Source organism: Diabrotica virgifera, chromosome 5, assembly GCF_917563875.1.
Source record: "Diabrotica virgifera virgifera chromosome 5, PGI_DIABVI_V3a".
In the NCBI taxonomy this organism is placed as follows: Eukaryota; Metazoa; Arthropoda; class Insecta; order Coleoptera; family Chrysomelidae; genus Diabrotica; species Diabrotica virgifera.
Window position 1 is genome coordinate 251,707,698 of NC_065447.1, and position 24,322 is coordinate 251,732,019.

General features: G+C 32.2%; 2 protein-coding genes across 5 annotated transcripts in view; both read right to left on the reverse strand.

The window, feature by feature from the left end:
- Positions 1-24,322, reverse strand: part of LOC126884837 (uncharacterized) — a 332,062-nt gene that overhangs the window by 79,264 nt on the left and 228,476 nt on the right. The gene's annotated exons all lie outside the window — the stretch shown is intronic.
- The window catches only part of LOC126884831 (protein FAM102A), a 287,385-nt gene that overhangs the window by 79,166 nt on the left and 183,897 nt on the right, over positions 1-24,322 (reverse strand). For all 4 annotated transcript variants that reach the window (XM_050651099.1, XM_050651098.1, XM_050651097.1 and 1 more), the window contains exon 3: positions 18,159-18,470. In XM_050651099.1, coding sequence (XP_050507056.1) covers positions 18,159-18,470 — 312 coding nt within the window. The remainder of the gene's footprint in view (positions 1-18,158; positions 18,471-24,322) is intronic.

Sequence of the window (24,322 nt, forward strand, 5' to 3'; positions counted from 1 at the left end):
GGGTGTCCCAGACTAATTTATCCACGCTATATCTCTTAAACGAATAGAGATTTTCGAATGGGACAAAAAGTGTTCTATTCTACTTGTAATACACTTTAATACGGCGTAGAAAAAATCATCCTCTAAATATTCATCCCTTAGTTACAACCCCTAACTTTAATTTTTTTAATAGCACCCTGTATATTTTTTTATAGTTTTGGATGTGGCCTTCTATCGTCTATTCAACACATTTTTTGAAAATAAAATCGGTTCGTAAATAACCAAGAAAATATCAGTTTAGTTTTGTTAATTATGTGTCCCAGACTAATTTATCAAGGCTATATTTCATAAACGAATAGAGATTTTCGAATGGGACAAAAACTGATCTATTACATTTGTAATGTAGAAAAAAATATCCCCTAAATATTCATCCCTTAGTTACAACCCCTAACTTTATTTTTTTTTTAATAGCACCCTGTAAGTTAGGGATGAATTTTTTCTACGCCATATGAAAGTGTATTACAAATGGAATAGATCAGTTTTTGTGCCATTCGAAAATCTCTATTCCTTTAAGAAATATAGCCTGGGTAAATTAGTCTGGGCCACACAATTTAACAAAAATAAACTGATAGTTTCTAGGTTATTTACGAACCGATTTTATTTTCAAAAAATGTGTTGAATAGACGATAAAAGACCACATCCAAAACTATAAAAAAATATACAGGGTGCTATTCAAAAACTTAAAGTTAGGGGTTGTAACTAAGAGATGATTATTTAGGGGATAATTTTTTTGTACGCCATATTAAAGTGTATTACAAGTAGAATATATCACGTTTTGTCCCATTCTAAAATCTCTATTCGTTTAAGAGATATAACGTGGGTAAATTAGTCTGGGACACCCTGTATACATAATATATTTATATAGAGGTTGTCCTCCATTATTTTTATATATTTAATTTTGTAGGTATTCACATTATTTTTGCGAGATTTTGTCAATGATTTGTACAAACAACAAAGTTTTTGTGATTCTTTAACGAAAATTTACTATTTTGTTAAATTTTTAAAATAAAAATTTGTTTTAATGCTCTTTTGTGATTATCTTTGGTGCCAAGTTTTATTTATCACAATACTAGACAAAAAATTTTTTTTGAAAAAAAAATTGTTTATAACTGTTAATGATTATTTATGGCAAAAAGGGTCGTGTAGATGTTATTATTTTTATATGCTATCCCAAATTAATATAAAATATTGAAATTGGCCCAATATTAACGGAGATATTGGAAACTACTCCTCCGCCAATTTTCAGACAAAAAGTTTTCATTTAAGGTGCTACGAATATCATAATTTGTTAAAATATTCTACAACTTTAATTATGTACCCGTGTTGAGCTGGCCCCCCCCACTTGCAAAAATTAAAAAACAAATAGCCCTGATTTATGAGCTATTTATGAGCTCTCATATTCCGCAAACTAAAAATTTTGAGCTCGTTCCACTGAGCAGGAATTTAATACCCTAGTGGGGGGGGCTGAGTCAGCCCCCCCCCACTACTTAAAAATAGGAATATTGAATCGGTTTTTGCGGCAGAATTACGAGCTATTTATGAGCTCTTGAAATTATATAGTTTCGATTTTTGAGCTCATCACCTTCACCCCCAAACAACCCTTTAATTGATTTAACTTAAGAGAAAGATGCTGAGAAAACTTAAAATATATCGTATTGCGGATATAATTCCTATAGCTTATATACTCTAAGAATAAACTATTAAATCAAGGGCATTTCGATTATTGAGCTACAACCCCTTCGCAAGAAAACCACCCTATCTTCCCGGCTCAAGAGAAAGTTGTACTTAAAATGCGTTAAACTAATTATTTGGCGACTACATATCATTTAATAATTTATAAGCTTCCAAATTACGCGCATTTAGATCAGTAAATTGCAATTTATTTTGTATAGTGCAGTCACTGAAGGTAAAAATCAACGATTACCTTCAAGTTCGGTGAACCTTCATCGATTTTCACGAAAATTGGTCAGTGGTTAGAGGATACGTCAAGAAACAAAGGTGACATGGTACCACCTTGCGCCTTTACCCTGAGGGTGGATACCGCCCCTTCTCGGGGGTTAAAATTATTTTATAAAAAATAACTGCACAACTCAATAAAAGAACAAATTAAAAGCAAAATTTATTATATAAAGTTAATAAAATAAGTCAATACTTTTTAAGTTATTAAAGATCAAAGATTTTAATTATTTGTGAAAAAAATGCATGTTTTGAAGAGGTTTTTTGTAAATCACTGAAAAACTGTAAGTTTTTACAAAAAAGTTAATAGTAGTTTAAATCGTATAGCTTATATTCTAAGAATAAACTCTTAAATCACGCACCTTTCGATTATATAGCTACAACCCCTTCGCAAGAAAACGACCCCATTTTCCCGGCTTAAGAGAGAGTTGTTCTTAAAATAATTTAAATTGATTATTTGGCGACTACATATCGTTTAATAATTTATTAGCTTGCAAAATATACGCATCTCAATTATTGAATTGCCATTTTCTTTCTATAGTGCAGTCACTGAAAGTAAAAATCAACTATTACCTTCGATTTCGGTAAATCTCCATTTATTTTCACGAATTGGCAATAACAACTTGGGGTTTTAGCCTGGGGTATATGTCACCCCTTCTCGGGAGCGAAAATTACTTTATCAAAAATAACCCCACAAATCGAGAGAGGGACAAATTGTAAGCAAAATTTGTTATATAATGTGATTAAAATAAATCAATACTTTTTGAGTTATTAAAAATCAAATATTTTAATTTTTGGAAAGAAAATGCATGCTTTAGAGCGATTTTTCATAAATGGCTCAAAAACTGTAAGTTTTTGCAAAAAAGTTTTCATCACTAAAATTGAAGTTAATAAAAAATATAATAAATTGCTTACTTGAAAAACCTTTAATGTTAATTTAAAGTAAGTCATTGGTAATTAAATGTATATTTTTTTCCCCGACTGTTCAAATCTAAGGGTTCAAGCTTAAATAACGGGAAAAAGATGCATTTTATAACACTTAGGTACTAAATACTTGTCAAAGTACTTAGAAATACCCATCAAAAATAAGATCCAGAAAAAGTTGATAGTATCAAAATCCGCTCACCAATTTTCGTGAAAATGAATGGAGATTTACCGAAATCGAAGGTCATAGTAGATTTTTACCTTCAGTGACTGCACTATAGCAAGAAAATGGCAATTCAATAATTGAGATGCGTATATTTTGCGAGCTCATAAATTATTAAACAATATATAGTCGACAAATAATTAACTTAAATTATTTTAAGTACAACCCTCTCTTAAGCCGGGAATATGGGATGGTTTTCTTGCGAAGGGGTTGTAGTTCAATAATCAAAAGGCGCGTGATTTTAGAGTTTATTCTTAGAATATAAGCTATACGAATTAAACTACTATTAACTTTTTTGTAAAAACTTACAGTTTTTCAGTGATTTACAAAAAACCTCTTCAAAATATGCATTTTTTCACAAATAATTAAAATCTTTGATCTTTAATAACTTAAAAAGTATTGACTTATTTTATTAACTTTTTATAATAAATTTGGCTTTTAATTTGTTCTTTTATTGATTTGTGCAGTTATTTTTTATAAAATAATTTTCACCCCCGAGAAGGGGCGGTATCCACCCTCAGGGTAAAGGCGGAAGGTGGTACCATGTCACCTTTGTTTCTTGACGTATCCTCTAACCACTGACCAATTTTAGTGAAAATCGATGAAGGTTCACCGAACTTGAAGGTAATCGTTGATTTTTACCTTCAGTGACTGCACTATACAAAATAAATTGCAATTTACTGATCTAAATGCGCGTAATTTGGAAGCTTATAAATTATTAAATGATATGTAGTCGCCAAATAATTAGTTTAACGCATTTTAAGTACAACTTTCTCTTGAGCCGGGAAGATAGGGTGGTTTTCTTGCGAAGGGGTTGTAGCTCAATAATCGAAATGCCCTTGATTTAATAGTTTATTCTTAGAGTATATAAGCTATAGGAATTATATCCGCAATACGATATATTTTAAGTTTTCTCAGCATCTTTCTCTTAAGTTAAATCAATTAAAGGGTTGTTTGGGGGTGAAGGTGATGAGCTCAAAAATCGAAACTATATAATTTCAAGAGCTCATAAATAGCTCGTAATTCTGCCGCAAAAACCGATTCAATATTCCTATTTTTAAGTAGTGGGGGGGGGGCTGACTCAGCCCCCCCACTAGGGTATTAAATTCCTGCTCAGTGGAACGAGCTCAAAATTTTTAGTTTGCGGAATATGAGAGCTCATAAATAGCTCATAAATCAGGGCTATTTGTTTTTTAATTTTTGCAAGTGGGGGGGGCCAGCTCAACACGGGTTAATTATGTTTATAAATGACATTGTTAAGTATTAAGGTTAATAGATATACTCACGTACTTTTACATGTCAATATTGATAAATAAACAAATTATGAATTCTTAAACTGGGAAAAGCTATCTCGGCCAAAAATGCTTATAGAAAATTTTGATTTTTTTTGGATATGTCAAAAATTACCTAGAATACGAATATTAAAAAATAATTTAAAAATTTTTAATCCCGGCGATGTTATTAAAAAAATAAGTTAAAAACAAATTATACCAATTTTCAAACGCCATTATGGAGGGGTCATTAATTGAAATTTTGATTTGTCAATACATTTATCGAAAATATACATAAAAACTAAACAAATGAGACCTTAAAAATTTCTATACTCTACAGGCAACAACCGCGTTTTTGCAATTAAAAAAATTGTAATTTTTTATAAACAAATTAAATATCTCATAATCTACTCAATATTTATCAACCAATTTTTTTGTCAATTTATTGTGATATTATAGCGCAACTCTTTATGCAAAACAAAATATTTTATAGTGCTTATTTATATTGCAAATAATATTTTTTTTTGAAATTTGTTTTTCAATATTGATTTACAATTATTTAAATAAATTATGGGTCAAATTTAGTTTAGCAAATCTCATATAAAAGACTGTTTCTTTATCTTTGGAGAAAAAATAGTAAAATCCTTAATAAAAACAAGAATTACCGCAGCAGTTGAAAAAGTAAATTTTGTGCAAAAATAACGAATTTTTAATTATTTAAACAATGATCCCCTCATATGAATCATATACTTTCTTGAAAATATCTTTTGTTTGGACCTAAACTTTGATAAAAAATTTATTTCAACCTGTACGGAATTACATTTTGATTTACATGTACATATTGTAATTTTATTTGATCGGTCTATATTATGTATAAGTCAGTTACAGGAAGAAACAGTATACGCGACGAACCTAATGGAAATTTTCAACTATTGATAGGATTCTTATTCGACTCGAAATATTATGTAGTAGAGACCTCAGCCTAAATCTTAGAAAACGAGTCTTCTTCTTCTTAACGTGCCCTATCAAGTCCCATTGACGTTGGCGATTAACATGGCGAAACTGTCTCTGTCTCGAGCTACTACGAGCCCTAACAACTATATGTTGGAACAAGCAATTATTTTGCAAATAAAATACCAATTTTCCGAAATTCTTGTATTTATTTTTTTTTAATTGTAGATATGCAATTAACAGCATTTCTTTTGGTGTGTAGAATTATTTTTACAATTTAATTATATATTTTATGTTGATTACTACTTAATTAATTGTTGGATAATCGAAAAATGCTGACAACTAAATATTGGAACAAGCGATTTTTAACAAATTAAAATTAAAATTAGTAAGGCCTAACGTCACCCTTGGCTTGAATAACAGCCCGAACTCTATTAGGCATTGTATCAACTAGGCCTTCACAGAATTCAGGGGTGAAACTATCCCATATTTCTTGCAATTTAGTACGTAATTGTGGCAAAGTACGCTGAGGGTTATTTCTTAGGCGTTGTTTCATTTTTTGCCAAGGTGTCTCTAGTCTCTATTGGATTAAGATCCGGGCTACTAGAAGGATGTGACAAAACTTTAATGTCATGTTCTCCCATCCATTTTTTGGTAGATTTAGCCATATGGCATGAGGCTTCGTCCTGTTGAAAGATAAAATCTCCGGATGGATATAACGTTGCCGCACTTGGTAAAAATGAATGTTTAAGGATATCTTGATATTTGGCTGCGTTTACTATGCCTTCAATCAAATGTAAAGTTCCCACCCCTTTGGCCCACATACAACCCCACACCATGATGCCATGTGGAAACTTTACAGTCCTTTTGAGACAATCTTTATGGAATGCTTCTGTCTTTTCCCTAATCACACGCTTTCGGTAATCTCCCACACAGACATCAAATTTGCTTTCGTTGCTATAGATAACTTTGTTCCAGCCAAGTTTGGTCCACGAAAGTTTTGATTTAGCCCAAATATAACGATTCCTTTTCTGAGTTTCCGTCAACAATGGTTTTTCTTTGGCCTATTCGAAGAAATAAAAAGATATAAAATTTAAATCGCCAATAAGAACCTATCAAACATACCTTATAAAAACTAAGACCGCTATTGTAGATATATTTGCGAGAGCATTCTCTGGAAACATTCATCCCAGTTTCTCTATTCCATCTAGCAGTTACTTCTCGTAGTGTATTTCTTCTTCCCGACTTACATCTTCTGATTAAATGTCTTACACTTATTTGAGAAACAGCTTTTGGACGGACTGAGCTTTTGCCGCGAACATCAATACTGGCAGTTCACCATATTTCTTAATTATATTAAACACAGTAGTTGTTGCTAAAGTCAATTCACTGGAAATTTCACGCATTGTTTTCCCTTTGTGGTACTGATGAATAATAATTTCTCGCACTTTTGGATCAGTAGGTTTTCCACGTGCCATTATTGTACTTTACTGTATAATAAAACGGACAGTTGTTAATTTATTCATACTCAAATGACGCGTTATAATTATTGTTGACAACAAACTAGCTACTCGTATGTTTGATTTCAAAGCTTTCTTTCCGTCAAGCTAATAAAACTTCACGCGTTTCTCGCCAGACACGCTAAAACGCGAGGAAAATTAAAAAATGTTCCAATATTTAGTTGTTAGCAGTTTTAGATTATTAAACAATTAATTGAACAGTACTCAACATAAAATATATAATTCAACCGTAGAAATAATTCCATATATCATAACAAACGTTATTAATTTCATATTTACATTTAAAAAAAAATTAGATAAAAGAATTTCGGTAAATTGGCATTTTATTCACCAAATAACTGCTCGTTCCAACATATAGTTGTTAGGGCTTGTATAAATAGTATAGGTATTCTGCTTTCTTTATTCCCGTCCACTCCCGGATATTTTTCAACCAAGAGACCTTCAACCTCCCGTCTAATAACAATAAAATACTCATAGACCAAGGCATTTAGGAAAAAAATAAATGATTTTTAGGGAAATAATGAAACAGGAAAAAGTTTTCAATACAAAAATGGGTGGAAATGCATAATTGCAGTATAAAATGCATCCAAAAGTACATAAACATTCATCCATAATTAAATTGAAGAGCACATGACTCAATGAGTCTCCCTGTCTTATTCCGCTGCCTATATCTATAGATTCTGTAAGTTGTCCATCTATTCTGACTTCCATTTTGTTGTTAGGGTAGATAATCGTGGAGTACCGATCCGATTCCGATATCAACCGATTGCAGATACAATAGGTACTCGCTCTAATACGATTGGTACGAAGTAATCAGAGTAATCAAAGTAACGATTTACTTCTCTGTATAGTAATCGTTACTTTCGGCATTCGTAAGTAACGAGTACTTTGTAACGAATAGTTACTTTTTCAACATCACTAGGTTCTAGCTGATGAAGACTGCACTCGCCATATTTTGACTGAAGTTTTGAATTTTAAAAAATTATCCTGCCGATGTGTACCGCGTTTGTTGAGCATTGACCAAAAACATAATCGTGTCATCACTTCTCAGCAGTGTTTGGACCTTACAAAGTGCAACCTGCCGAACTTTTGGCCTCGATTCTTAACCATTAATGAAACCCTTCATCCACTACTACACACCAGAGAACATAATGAAAGTACTACAGAGAATGTGCTTTGAAGCCGCAAGATTCGATTAATAGGTCGGAAAGGTAATGACTACTGTATATTGGGATTGCAAAGGCATATAGGTCTGGATCCCGCGTATGAAAAAAAGTTGATTAACAGCAAGCTGAAAATTTGTTAATAGCTTAAGGGTGTATGGTCGGACAAACTTTGATATATGGGAACACTGGAACAGGGGAAGTTTTAATTGCGGAACAGGTTAAAAATTTGGAACGGCCAGACCACGAAAACGGCACATGTATTTTGTCCGACAGAACAGACTTAAACTCTCCGAACAGAGATTAAACTCTCATGCAAAAATCAGACTGCTATTTATCACCACATGGGCGTTTTAATGAGTGGAACAGACATGTAGAATATGTTAAATGACAGGAATTATGACAGGTGATAAATAGCAGTCTGATTTTTGCATGAGAGTTTAATCTCTGTTCGGAGAGTTTAAGTCTGTTCTGTCGGACAAAATAAATGGGCCGTTTTAGTGGTCTGACCGTTCCAAATGTTTAACCTGTTCAACAATTAAAACTGCCCCTGTTACAGTGTTCCCATATATCAAAGTTTATTCGACTAGACACCCTTAAGCTTTTAACAAATTTTCAGCTTGCTATTAATCAACTTTTTTTTCATACGCGGGATCCAGACCTAATAATTTTAAACGGCTATCTAGAAAAAGATAAAATTATCAATAGCCAATATTATTGTGCATTATTGGAGAAACTGAAGCAGGAACCCAGTGAGAAACGGCCCCATATGCAGAAGAAAATTTGTTGGTTCCCCTCCTAGACAATGCACCATCTCACAAGAGCGTTATTACTATTACAATGCAAAACTTCATGAGTTGGGCTTCGAATTGATTTCTCATCCAACTTATTCTCCTGATTTGGTCCCCTCCGATTATTATGTATTTCCAAATCTGAAGAGATAGCTCGTAAATAAAAAATTCAGCACGAACGAAGAGATAATTGACGAAACAAAACACCTATTTTGCAAAGCTTCCAGAATTACTCTGGGCTAATTAGCAAAATTCATGGAAAAGTTATTTACCAGCAATTTTATTGCTGGAATCGAATTATAAGATCCTATATATTAATAATATAGGTATGCAAAGTCCGCAGATAGTGTGCTACTTTTTTTATAAACAAAATGGCGCCGACAAATCGTATTTTTTTCAATTATTGCTCTATAACTCCGAAGATTTTAACTTTACAACCAAAACAGCTTCATAAAAATTCACCGCAATTAAATTCTGCATAGAGATATGTTTTTCACGATTTGCTCCGACGAAAATTTTCCTCGGAAAATTCGGGTTTTCCTAACAAAAACTCTAATTTTCAAATAAAGTTTTAGGTAAGTAATTATTAATCAATAATTAAATAACTTAGTGACATCAAAGCTTTCTTGGTATAGATTGTAATTCCAGAAGCCGGTGAAAATTAAACGAATATTTTAGCAACAATTCAATTGTTAATTAACAAATTACGATCGCAATAATAAACAAAATAATCATGATACATTGATCAAACTTATAAAGATTATAAAGATGAGATGCTTATTTAATATTTTATCGACAAAATATAAATTTTTCTTTTTTTTGCATAATCTTTAAATTTTGAAAAAAAAATAGTTATAATACGCTGGTCTAATTAGTAAAGTACAAAGAAAGGTTATTTACCAGCAATTTTATTGCTGCAATCGAATTATAAGATCCTATGTATTATTAATATAGGTATGCAAAGTCCGCATATAGTGTGCTACTATTTTTATAAACAAAATGGCGCCGACAAATCTTATTTTTTTTAATTATTGCTCTATAACTCCGAAGATTTTAACTTTACACCAAAAACACTCAAATAAAAGTTCACCCCAATTTAATTCTGCATAGAGACATGTTTTTCCCCGATTTGCTCCGATGAAAATTTTCCTCGGAAAATGTGGGTTTTCCCAACAAAATCTCGAATTTTCAAATAAATTTTTTGGGCCAGTAATTATTTATCAATAATTATATAGCTTGGTGAAATAAAAGCTTTCTTGTTATAGATTATAAATTCAGAAGCCGGTGAAAATGAAACGAATATTTTAGCAACAATTCAATTGTTAATTAACAATTTACAGTCGCAATAACAACCAAAATAATCATGAGACATTAATCAAACTTAGAAAAATTATAAAGGTGTGGTGCCTATTTAATATTTTGTCGACAAAATATAAATTTTTCATTTTTTTGCATAATCTTTAATTGTTTAAAAAAAATTGTTATAAACAAATTAACATTTCTCAGAAATTGTTCATTATATTCTAATTTAAAAAAATACTTAAAATGCGTATTTCATAGGTCTTAAAAATGAATGCTTTAAAACAATTTTGCAACCATTTGCAAAAAAGTTATGAAACAGCAAAGTAAATAAACGAAATCTCCGTTGTTTATAATTAGTTTTAATTGTTTCAAAGCTTAAAAGTGAGTCTATGGTACAACATAATTACTCACAAAGAATGGCAAAAATTACTGCAACGGTTATATTTTAATCAAAGATTAAAAACACTTTTTTTTGTAATTTTTAGCGCAAACGTAGGCCTGATACAGAGTCGGAGCTAAAATGTTCACTCGAAGCGACTGACACGCAGCATGCATTATTTATTAAAAGTGTACATCACGCGGCCGGTCGTCGCTCCGAGTGGAAATGTTAGCTACAGTACTGTGTTACTCTACTTTCGCGCGTGTAAATTACAAAAAAATATATTTATAATCTTTAATTAAAATATAACTATTAAACTGATAATCGATATTTTTTTGTAAATAATTAGCTTGTACTTTAAACTCACTTCTACGCTTTGAAAGAATTAAAAAAAAGTATAAACACAGTAGTAATCGTATGATTACTTTGCTGTTTCATAACTTTTTTACAAATGGTTGCAAAAAAGTTTTAAAGTATTCATTTTAAAGATATTTAAAATGCCCATTTTAGCTATTTTTTTAAATTATAATATAATAAAAACTTTCTGAGAAACGTTAATTTGTTTATAACTATTGTTTTTTAAACATTTAAAGATTATGCAAAAAAATAAAAAATTCATATTTTGTCGACAAAATATTAAATAGGCATCTCATCTTTATAAGATTTCAAAGCTTGATCAGTGTATCATAATTATTTTGGTTATTATTGCGACCGTAAATTATTAATTTACAATTGAATTGTTGCTAAAATATTCGTTTAATTTTCATCAGCTTCTGGAACTATAATCTAAACCAAAAAGGCTTTTAAGTCACCAAATTATTTAATTATTGGTAGATAATTACTTATCTAAAACTTTATTTGAAAATTAAAGATTTTGTTGGGAAAACCCGCATTTTCCGAGGAAAATTTTCGTCGAAGCAGATCGGAAAAAACCCGTCTCTATGCAGAATTTAATCACGGTGAATTTTTATTTGGCTGTTTTTGTTGTAAAATTAAAATCTTCGGAGTTATAGAGCAATAATTGAAAAAAACACGATTTGCGTGCGCCATTTTGTTTATAAAAAAAGTAGCACACTATCTGAGGACTTTGCATACCTATATTATTAATATATAGGATCTTATAATTCGATTCCAGCAATAAAATTGCTGGTAAATAACTTTTCCAAAAAATGGCCTATTCTCCGATAATCAGCCCAGACTAAATCGTATTATTCGGACTATACATACAAAGAAGTTGGAAAATTGTTGGAATCATTATATTGAACTAAAGGGAGTATGTATAAATTAAATAAAAGAATTTTGTGGAAAAACATGTTTTTCTTTTCAAAGTTACTTATCAAACCAACATTTATGAATTTGTATTATTTCCTAAACATTATGTTGCTCTATTCTATTCATTTTCGCATTAGTCAACGTCCGGGCAAGAGTCACGCGCTATATTGATTTTTGTTTACATCATGGTACAGCTAACAAGATTTAATTTTGTAATGATAATTGCAATTAAATATTAATGGAAATCCAATATAGTAGATTACCAAAAACATTAAAATTAAATTTCAGTGCTCACTGCTTCCTGTAAACACTTCTTTTTACTTGATAAACGGAACTAAAAGCTTTCAGAGCGAATGAAAGTCTACAAAAAGGTGAAATTCGTCGAACATGATTATAAAGACTAGGGAAATTAGTCGTTAGAAATTAAAGAGAAAGATAAGAATCGAGAATATCATAATCCCCAAGCTCCCGGTGGCGTATTTACATTTCCGTGTTCATTTCAAGACAGGGTAGTTTTGAAATAGGGACGGAAACGGCGGAGCATATTTGCTTTCACATAAGTGTGCATTTCAAGACGTTTAATTTGGAAATGCGCACTGGTTTGTAAAAGAACTTCGCGCGTTGAAGTTATCACAAATACGTGTTAAACGTTTTATTCTATTTCAACTGTTTATCACAAATGGCTCCTATCTGCAGAATAACAAATTATCATTCGTTGGATCTGTGGAAACAAAACAATTTTGTTACCAAAATTTTCTCCTTTTTTTCTTTATAAATTTTCAAAAAACTCAAAGTAGTACCAAAATATCCTGTCTTAAAGTAAACTATTATGCTACGTATATATCACCAATTTTTTTTCTCTTTTGTCAAACGCTTTTCAACATTTACAATTTTTACCCCAGAGTTTGTTTCAATTTTCTCTAGACGATCTACCTGTTATATAATATTCAAGTTTTTTATGTATCTTTTTCGTCTATTTAAAGTATGATTTTGGTTCCGAAATTCATTTATATTGTTTAAATCTCCATTGGAGTAGGGGAATGGGGGGCATGACGGGGTCGCGAGGTAAGACGGGGTACCGCACACAAACAAGAAACTACACGTTGGTGAATAGCATGCAGTAACTCAATAAGAAGAGTTATTCGATTAACGGTCACTGCAAGAGAAACCGTGAATGAAAGTGCACGCGTTTTTTGTTTACAAACGGAAAACTGTTTTAGCGCTCCGTTGATCTAATTTTGTGCAAGAACAACCATCGTTATTTTAAGGTAATTATGATCACCTCATTAATGTCTTTTTTATCGTTGTTTACTAGTATTCTTATTTTGATAATGGCATATTGTTTGTGTGGATACGTTAAAGATTTAATTAGTGAATTTTTTTTTTGTTCAAAGTTACCTTTTGAGGCAAGATGGGGTATTGGGTGCGGGGTATGATGGGACATTGGTGGTAAGTCTGGGTTAATTTAAATTTCTTAATAAATAACATTGGATTATTGTTTTAGATAATACCATGGTACGTACTTACAAGAAAAAAACAAAAAGAGGAGAGTGGTCGAGAGATGCTATGAAAACAGCCATAGATAAAGTGATATCGTCAGAACCCTGGGTAGGCTGCCAGATCTGTGGATGTTGAGCTCACAATGCTTGTGCTAGGGTGGACAATGAAGATCTGGAGCAAATACACATTTTTGTTTGTTTTGTGAGAATTAATTAGCATCACCATCATGCTCCAATTCCATTACCCCATCATACCCCATAGTATGGGGCAAGATGGTTTTTCATAATGTTCTTATTAATGGCTAATTGTTGAAAAATGTGATAGGTTGATTTTCCAAAGATTGTACCAAATCATAGTTAGATTAATGACGTAACGCGCCATCAATTAGTAATAGTAATAAACGTAGTAATTATGTTGTATTTTTGTTATTTTCCTTAGCTACCCCATCATACCCCCCCTTCCCCTAAGTTGTTGGTTTCTTTATATTTAATATTTCACCAATTTTAACGATTTTTTATATTTATTTAAAAGGGTCCTGTAGTATCCCATAAGTGTGTCTTTTTTCTTTTTCAAATCTTCCACCGTCGCGCGTCGGTCGCTGGAAAAGACAATGATTGCACAATTCGACGCCAAGCGTCACCATGAACACCACGATTTTTATGTGATTTTTGTCGGGATCCCATAAACAAGGTTCTGTTTCAAACACTGTGAAAAATTTAATTATTTCTCATTACTCCACTCCATTTTCGTAGAATAGTATCTATTTCACAAAACAAATTACTCTGCTGCGCTGCAAGCTAGAACTTGTTGAAACAGTGCAAGTGTAGCCACAACAACGCGATAAGTAACGGAGTAACTCCTTTGAAGTGTCGAAAGAAACCGCCACCCGATCTATCGCCTAACGTTTAACGGCATTAATAATGGCAATAACAAATTAGCGCAAAAACGCAATTAGTCAAAAACGAAAATGGAGAACTGATGATAAACTTCTGCACGAATAACGAACTTCGAATAAACAACACCTTTTTTGACCACAAAGACCAACACAAATATACATTCAATAATACCCGTGGACAAAGATCTATGATAGATTATGTTGTAAGTAACAGAGATATACATCCATCAAAAATAATTGACGTAAGATGCCTCAACTCAACAGATGTAGGTAGTGACCACAGCCTAGTATTATGTAAAATTAGAATCACCATGAAATGCTTCACACCTAAGAGAATGTCACCAACACAAACAAAAATCAAAGTCGAAGGACTAAGTACGGAATCCACGGAGTACTTATATAGAAAAAGAATATCAGAGAAGATTGCCGATAATGAAATATTAGAAAACGATAACATCGAGGAAAGCTGGGAAAAACTCAAAAGTAACATCATTAACGCAGCAACAGAATCACTTGAAGAGAGGAAAGTAACGAATACCAATATATCAAAAAAGAAAACCCTATGGTTTCGAGAGGAAGTGAAGATAAAATGTGAAGAAAAGAAGAAAGCCTTTTTACAATACAGAACACAACAGGTATACAACCACTATAAAAGAATTAGAAACGAAACAAACACTTTAGTCAGACAAATAAAAAGAGAACACTGGGAGAGTTTCTCAAAACAGATGAAACACGACTTCTACGGAACACAAAAGGAAATATGGAGAATGATCAGAGGACAAAGAAAAGAGATGAACGAACTAATAAAAACGAAACACATCCAGAAGGAAACTTGGGCAGACTATTTTCGATCTCTGTTTGCTAACGATAATGATAACGAACCACCAACACCTGAAGTGACAACAAACGAAGAAACAAATATTGAAGAAGCAGAGCTAACGGAAGCATTAAGGAAATTAGTATGGTATAGTTAGACCCAAACCCAGACATCCAAAGTGAAAGTTATCCTCCAACACCAAATTGTTCTATATGGTCCACATAATGTTCAGAAAAAAGTCACACCATTTTTAGCGTCGGGTTTGGGGGGGAGGGAGAGGGGGGAGAAATCTGCAAATTCGTAGTTTTTTACGTTTTCGTCAATATTTCTAAAACTAAGCGGTTTAGCATGAACAATCTTCTACACAAAATTGTTCTACATTAAATTTTAAATAAAAAAGGCCCTATGCATAACCCTTCTAAAATGAACGGTTCCAAAGTTACGGAGGTAGTATAGTATAATTGGTCCAAAAAAAGGCCTAACCCAGACATCCAAAGTAAAAGTTTTCCTTCAACACCAAATTGTTCTATAGAGTCCACATATTGTTCAGTAAAAAGTTACACCATTTTGAGCGTCCGGTTTGGGGGGGAGATGGGGGAGAAGTCGGTAAATTAGTAGTTTTTTTTTAGGTTTTTCGTCAATATTTCTAAAACTATGCTTTAGCGTAAGGACTGTTCTATAGAAAAATGTTTTACATAAAATTTAAAACAAAAAAGGTTCTATACATAATTGTTATAAAATCAACGGTTCCAGAGTTACGGAGGGTGAAAAGTGGAGGTTTTCGATATTTTTTATATTCACCGATTTCTCCCCACTTTCCCCCCCAAACCCGACGCTCAAAATGGTGTGACTTTTTTCTGAACATTATGTGGACCATATAGAACCATTTGGTGTTGGAGGATAACTTTCACTTTGAATGTCTGGGGGTTTTGGTATAGTTATATCATAAATATTGCCCAAAAAATATAAAAAGTATCGAAAACCTCGACTTTCACCCTCCATAACTCTGGAACCGTTGATTTTATAACAATTATGTATAGAACATTTTTTGTTTTAAATTTCATGTAGAACATTTTTGTATATAACATTGTTTACGCTAAAGCATAGTTTTAGAAATATTGACGAAAAACGTAAAAAAACTACTAATTTACCGGCTTCTCTCCCATCTCCCTCCCAAACCGGCCGCTCAAAATGGTTTAACTTTTGACTGAACAATATGTGGACCGTATAAAACATTTTGGTGTTGGAGGAAAACTTTTACTTTGGATGTTTGGGTTAGGCCTTTTTTTGGACCAGTTATACTATACTACCTCCGTAACTTTGGAACCATTCATTTTAGAAAGAATATGCATAGGGCCTTTTTTATTTCAAATTTAATGTAGAACAATTTTGTATAGAAGGTTGTCCATGCTAAACCGCATAGTTTTAGAAATATTGGCGAAAAACTTAAAAAACTACGAATTTACCGATTTCTCCCCCCTTTCCCCCCCAAACCCGACGCTCAAAATGGTTTGACTTTTTTCTGGACATTGTGTGGACCATATAGAACAATTTGGTGTTGAAGGATAACTTTCACTTTGGATGTCTGGGTTATGCCATCTTTTGGATCACCTATACTATACTAAATTAAAAAATAGAAAATCACCAGGAGAGGACCGAATATCGAATGAACTCCTAAAGTATGGAGGACAAGACATGGCCAAACAATTATTAAAACTAATCCAAAAAATAATAGAACAAAACAGAATACCACAAGAATGGAGATCAAGCATCCTAATACCTCTCTTCAAAAAGGGAGAAAAATCGGACCCGGATAATTACAGAGGAATTAATTTATTAAACACAACACTAAAATTAACGACCAAAGTAATAACAAACAAACTGAATAAAATTGTAACATTAGCAGAAGAACAACAAGGTTTTAGGTCGGAAAGATCATGCACCGACGCTATATTTATAATGAGGCAGATTCAAGAAAAATCGTTAGAATACAACAAACCGGCATACTTATGTTTCGTGGACCTTAAGAAGGCATTTGACAGGGTAAAATTAAAGGACGTTATCCATTATTGTACGCGAGAGAGGTACCTCTAGGAATAATTAAAACGATCGAAAACATCTACCAGAACAACACAATAAAAGTAAAAGTAGACGAAGAACTAACTGACCCAATTGAAGCTGGTAATGGGATAAGACAGGGAGATTCCCTAAGTCCTCTGTTGTTCAATCTGATCATGGACGAAATAATAAAAAAAGTAAGGACAAAAAAGGATACCAAATGGGAGAAAAACAACTTAAAATAATCTGCTATGCAGACGACGCAATACTAATCTCTCAAAGTGAAGATGATTTACAACGTATGCTACACGAATTTAATATAATCGCTAGAAAATTTAACATGTTAATTTCCCCAAAACAAAAAAGACTAAATGCATGGTTATAACAGCAGATCTAATAAAGTGTAAATTAGAGCTGGAGGGTCAAATAATAGAACAAGTCATGGAGTTTAAATATCTAGGCATCACACTATGCAGTTACGGAAAGCTCGAAACAGAAGTGGAAGATCAGGTGAATAAAGCAAACAGAGCCGCAGGTTGCCTGAATGAAACAATATGGAGAAATAAAAACATCGGAAAAGAAGTGAAAGGCAGAATTTACAAAACAGTCATCAGACCAATAATGACATACGCGGCAGAAACACGACCTGATACAGAAAGGACAAAAAGAATGCTAGAAACAGCAGAGATGAAAACATTGCGAAAAATCGATGGTAAGACGCTGTGGGATAGAGCTAGAAGTGCAGATATACGAAGGAGATGCAAGGTGGACAACATTAATAACTGGGTGAAAAGCAGAAGAGTAGAATGGAACGACCACATAAGCCGAATGACAACAAATAGAGTAGTAAGGACGGCGAGACGGTTCCCCAATAGGAAAACGATCAGTGGGAAGACCACGAAAACGATGGAATGATAACTTACTGGAGGCACATTGAAAAACAGACAGAGTAATGTCTATATAAAATGAAGAAGAAGACAAATTAGCGCGCTAAGTCGTGGCTACACCTCTCTTTAATGTCAAATAACGCATTAATTAACGCCATTAGACGTTACTGTGGCCCCAGCATAAAAGATAATAATAAAGTGTTAACTTACGCTTTAAAAAGTATGTCCCCCGAAATCATATTCAACTGTATCTTGAACTTCAACATACTATTGTCCTGTCGGTGCCTAGTGTCGTAGCCTTCCAACAGAGCCTTTTTGTGTATCATACCGGCGCCAGCGTATTCGGCGAGATTCAAATCGACGAATCCCAATTTGTTGAACGACCGGCCACCTTTCGATTCCTTCCTTATGGATATCCTAAGGACGCATCGTTCCATCACTCCTGTGGATGCGTTGGCCATCATCTTACAGGGAAAGGTGAAGTTTGCGTTCCAATGTACTTTGTGATCCTGCACTTCTTGTCTGGAAAAGAAAAAAAATTTCAGCCACACTTATTTATATAACAATATAAAATACAAAAACAAATAATAATGAACAGAGGAAGACAAAAAGACAGGATAGGAAATGGTGAGAAAAGAGAGATTAAATTAGAAGATAGAACGCGAGAAGTAGTCGGGAAAGGAGGCAGAACTGATTGAGGAAATGATAATCCAAAAAGAGAAATACATACTCGGAATAACTGAGATAAAAGATAAAACAAAATGGTTTAAAGAAAATACACACAGAATACTCGATATTTTGATCAGCAGTAGTCACAAAGGAGAGGGCAAAAGAAGTGCGACTAATAATTGCACCAAATAAGTTAAAAGATATTGTAGAAGAAAATTATGTCAACCCAATAGCAAAGAAAATAAAATTAATGAAAGACAAAGAAGCATGATCAGTAAAATAGCTTAAAAACCTAATAATGAAGTTTGTGAAACTATAGGTATAATGTAAACTAGTGGATTCTTCCTCCTTCCTGGTCTGGTCAGTCCTTTGTTTTTGTTCCTGTATTTTAAGCTGATGATGGCTCGTTATGAGCCGAAACGCGTCCTTGTATGACCTTTTAATATAAAAAATTTGTGGTACTTCTTCCGAGTTTTTTGTACTTTGTTACCTCGAGACCACATTTGAGAAATATGGATACTTCTCTTTATGTTTATGATCAGTAATAATAGTTTACGGCGAGAAAGCAAAAAAAAAAGAGAAAAATAAATTTTTTGAAGAGCTACAATTAGAGATTGATAATGCAGAAGAGAATAACAACAAAGGACTAGAGGCATGCATAGCAGAGGAAGAAGAAGAGATAGTAAACAAAAACGGGAAATGAATAAAAGAAATATGTAGAGAAAACAGACTGGTTATAATAAACACGAAAGTTAAACATCAAAACGTATACAAATATACAAGAGTAGCAGAAAACAGAAAAGAAACATCAATAATAGACTATTTTCTGGCGTGACCCGTCAAAATAGCCCGGTCAAAACAGCCCCGTCAAAAAAGCCCCGTCAAAATAGCCTCAACACAAAATAGCCTCGACAAAATAGCCCGCACACAAAATAGCCCCGACAAAATAGCCCGCACACAAAATAGCCCCGGTCAAAACAGCCCCGGCTAAAATAGCCCCGGCTAAAACAGCCTCTTATAAACAATTACATAATTATTTATACAAGGTGTCCAAAAACTTTTTTTTAATTTAAATTATTTGACAAAAAGAAAGAAAGTATTTAATTTATTTAATTTAAAATGCATTTTACTGTTACCCGAAAACAGAAAAAAAATTTTATATCATAAATTAACATTAATTTTTGTTTATTTTTATTGTTCAAACTTCCAAGAGGCAGGAAAGACAGGACTCGAGTTCTCTGAAAAGACAATTTTTATTTAATGTGGTTAAGATAAACATCTGAATAGAGGATAATTACCATTTCCAAAAAAATGTATTTTTAAGGAATTATTTCATGATGAATTCTGAAGGGAGTTTTTTTTTCGGGGCTATTTTGTCGGGGCTATTTTGTCGGGGCTATTTTGTCGGCGGGCTATTATTCCGCGGCGATTTTGTCTGCAGGCTATTTTGTCGGAGCTATTTTGTGTGCGGGATATTATGTCGGGGCTATTTTGTCGGAGCTTTTTTGACGGGGCTATTTTGACGGGGTACCATTTTCTGGTACAAGCGCTAATAAATAGAATAGAGTCATAGGCGCCCATACCCATGGGCAGGGGGGCGTGGCCCCTCTATCTGTTCGGGTGCTTTAAACTATTTGTCATTCAATGTATCAAAATGTAATGTATACCTACCCTATTCCACGAACATATGCCTGTTTTGGATTACTTCGACAACAAATATTTTACTGTGCAAAATAAGAAGAACGAAAGTAAATTGCAAATTACATTGTTGTTTATTGGAATAATTATTAGCGCCATTTACTTTCTTACTTCTTATGTTGCACAGTAAAATATTCGTTGTCGAAGTAATCCAAAACAGGCGTATGTTCGTGGAATGGCCCATATACATAATGTGCAACATCTTCACGTCTGGGCCACCCCTAAAAATTTTTTATGGGCACCCATAAAATAGAGTACAAGACACAAAAGTAAAAAAATAGGCAGATATTGGAAGCTATCACTAATTGGTGATCATGAGACTGAAAAAAATTAACGAAAGAAAAGAGGAAGAAAGATAAATGAAAAAAAAAGCTATAAACTGAAAGAAGAAATATACAAAAAAATAAACCAGTAAAAATTAGATAACATGTTAAAAAGATAGAGTAACGAACACAAATATAGAAGAAAAATGGGAAAATCTGAAAAAGCATAATAATAGCAGCGGAAGAAATTTGCGCCAAGACCAAAATACCGAATATAGACATGAGAGGAAGCGAATCGTGGACCGTGGACAGAGCGTATATGAGCATGAGCACATATAAAGAAGAAAACAGACAAATGTCAGAAATACTTAATCACATAAAGACCCAAGGATTACGAAACTTACAAAGAAATACGAAAGGAACGCTAAATATCAGACAAAGAGAGGATATGGGAAGAATTTGGACAGAAAATGACAAGAAACTACATTAAGGGCCGGTTGTTCGAACGCTAATCAGAAATGATCATTATCAAATATTTAATTACTGTCACAACTGTCAATGTCAACTTTGATTAGGTTGCTGAAAACATAATTATTGATAGCAATTATGAAATTAGTTAATCAATTGTTAATAATTATTATGTTAATGGATTAACTAATCTCATAATTACAATCAATTATGTTTTCAGCAACCCAACCAAAGTTGACATTGACAGTTGTGACAGTAATTAAATATTTGATAGTGATCATTGTTGGTTAACGTTCGAACAACCGGCCCTTATACATCTACTTTTATTGTTGTATATTCTATATGTTGTATATTTTATTGTTGTATATTCTAACAAATTTTAATAGTTTTTTTCTACAAACGTGTTAAAAATGCAATAATACAGTTTAAATTAAATTTTAAAAAACCTTCTAAAAAACCATTTTCAAATTGCGCAAATTGTACTATTAATATTAATGTTAATAAATCAAATATAAAAAATATTTTGACGTTTGTTTTCAAAATTTGACATTTTAATTTTAACTGCAGTGCCTTAAAAATTTTAAAGCATCCAGTGCTTTAAAGTAACATTTTTAACGCTCCTATGGAGTGCTAAAAGTTGCATTTTTAACACGTTTTTAGAAAAAAGAACTTTTATGTACTTCTACTTCCTTTTAATTTGATTTGTTAAATTAATAGATTCATAGAAGAATGTTGTGCTAGTAAAACATTATTATTTTTACTGTTTTGGAACAGAAATGACTCTTCATTTATTAAATTTGTGAAAGGTAAAACTCAATTGTGATGGGATAAGGAGCATGTAGGATAGTATATAAAACGATCGGCCATCCAAATTAGATTTAATTTATTTGAAGTGGTGAGCCGATTAAAGGTGACATGAAAAGGGCGTGTCACTTTAAAGTGGGTAATGAGATTCTGGACATTCGTAGCCGGTCGGTATTTGAGTATTGGTAGAAGTTTTTGGAATGCTGACCCACAGGGAAATTGACCCACAAATTAAAAAAAGTTTTTCGGATAAAAAACATTCAAATCGTTGAAAATTTTCATGTACGAAAAATTTAAGAAACCAATTGTCAAAATTTTAATAATTTTTGTAATAAATTTTAAAGTTGTTCTGAAGCTATTTCCTTGTGGTATTTTTATGATTAACTATTTAGATGGGAAATAAGCCAATTGTATTAACGATTTGGGCGTCGAAACGTTAATAAAATTATTTTTTCAATTTAATTGTGGCTTATTTCCCATCTAAATAGTTAATCATAAATTATAAAATTTTGTATTTAGTGAGTTAGTCTAAAATATAAATTTGTATGTTTAGATAAATAAATGTTAATAAATTAATTATGTTTTAGTAGTCAAAGTAATGAAGCTTAAAATAGGACAAAACCTCGCAATTTTTACAGAATGGATAGATTTACTTGAAAAGTTGAGAATTAGTAGTAGATAGTCCAAGGATCAAAATCTATATCATGCCGAAAGGCGCTTTTACCATGGGGGTGGTTGCCACCCCATCTCGGAGGTGGAAATTTTTTATTATATTTTAATCGCAAAAGTTATTAAAAACGTTCATTCTAAGCAAAAAACGTTCTATACATTTTTTTAATAAAATTGATAGTTTTAGATTTATTCGCTATCGAAAGTCTTAGCTTTATATAGAAAAAATCAATGTTTTTAATAAGTTTTCTGCTAATAACTCCAAAAGTTTTCGTTTTATCAAAACAACTTTACTTAACAAAAATGTTCCTTTTAAAAAAATACACAAAACAATTTCTTTAAATTTTCTTTATGACCAATAGTAATCTAGCTATACTTTATTATATGTTGGCTCTTCTTCGTCAAATGCTAAATATTGTAGTTTTAAAGTCAAAAGCCGGGAAAACTACGCATTTTTCGAGGACAACTCCTTTAAACTAATTTAAAGTACTTAAAAATATCTATCTCCTAAAATCAAAAAAAGTCTCTAGCTCAAAAATTAAGTGACTTATAATGAATAGAATGTCAGTCCCTATTTTTTTCAGCGAAAAAGTGATGGCAAGCAGCCCCCTAATCACCACCCTAATTAAAATTAGTCATTCACCTTATTTGGTCTTTTTTTATTTAAATATTATTAATAGGTTCTAAAAGTTTGACCGGCTTAGAATGATTAGTTTTAAAAAAATGGAGTTAAAATCGAATAACGAATTTTTGTAGTTTGGAAAAAAATGGCCTTTTCTTCAGAATAGCAAGATTAGTATCAAAGATACGAAAAAATGTTTCCATATGAAATTTTAGCCTATTTAATTTCCAAGAACCTGGTCTAAAAAAATTTTTTCTACAGCAAAAATTGAGTGAGCTATTGACAATTAAAACTTGTAATAACATGCAAAAACCACCTTTACCAACCCTTTCAAAGTCACCTCTTTTTGCGAATGAGGACTTTAAAAACATTTAATATTAATAGACTTATAGACCTCATAAACACCTACAAAATTATTTTTTAAGAAACTTTCTAAGATAAAAAATAAAATAGTTACGGTTAAAAAATCAATATATTTTTTTGAAAAAAAAAAAGAAGAAATCCAATTGGAAGCATAATAATGTAAGTTAGCGGTGTTTTTAGTCATTGGCCTTATTTTTTATTAGTTTTTAAAAAACTGGTGTTAAAAGCGACTAACAAATTTTTGTAGTTTGGTAAAAAATGCCATTTTCTTCAGAATAGAAAGATTAGCATCAGAGATACGAAAAAATGTTTCAATATAAAATTGTAGGTTATTTAATCTGGTTTGAAAAAATTTTTTCTACGGCAAGAATTGAGTGAATCGTATATGAATATATCGAAAAACATTGAATTTTTCTATAGGTACAAAACTAACACTTTCGATAGCGAATAAATCGAAAACTATTAATTTTATCAAAAAAATGTATAGAACATTTTTTGCTTAGAATGAATGTTTTTATCAACTTTTGCGGTCAAAATATAATAAAAAATTTCCAACCCCGAGATGGGGCGGCAACCACCCCCACGGTAAAAGCGCCTTTCGGAATCATATAGATTTTGATCCTTGGACTATCCACTACTTATTCTCAAATTTTCAAGCAAATCGATCCATTCTGTAAAAATTGCGAGGTGAAAAGCTTTGGTTCCTGGCCTATAGTATTACTGTAAGAAGACTTTAAATAAGGTAAAATAAACATTACATTATTATATTGTCGAAGGTGTTTCCATTATGATTAACGCCACTATAATTACATAAATGT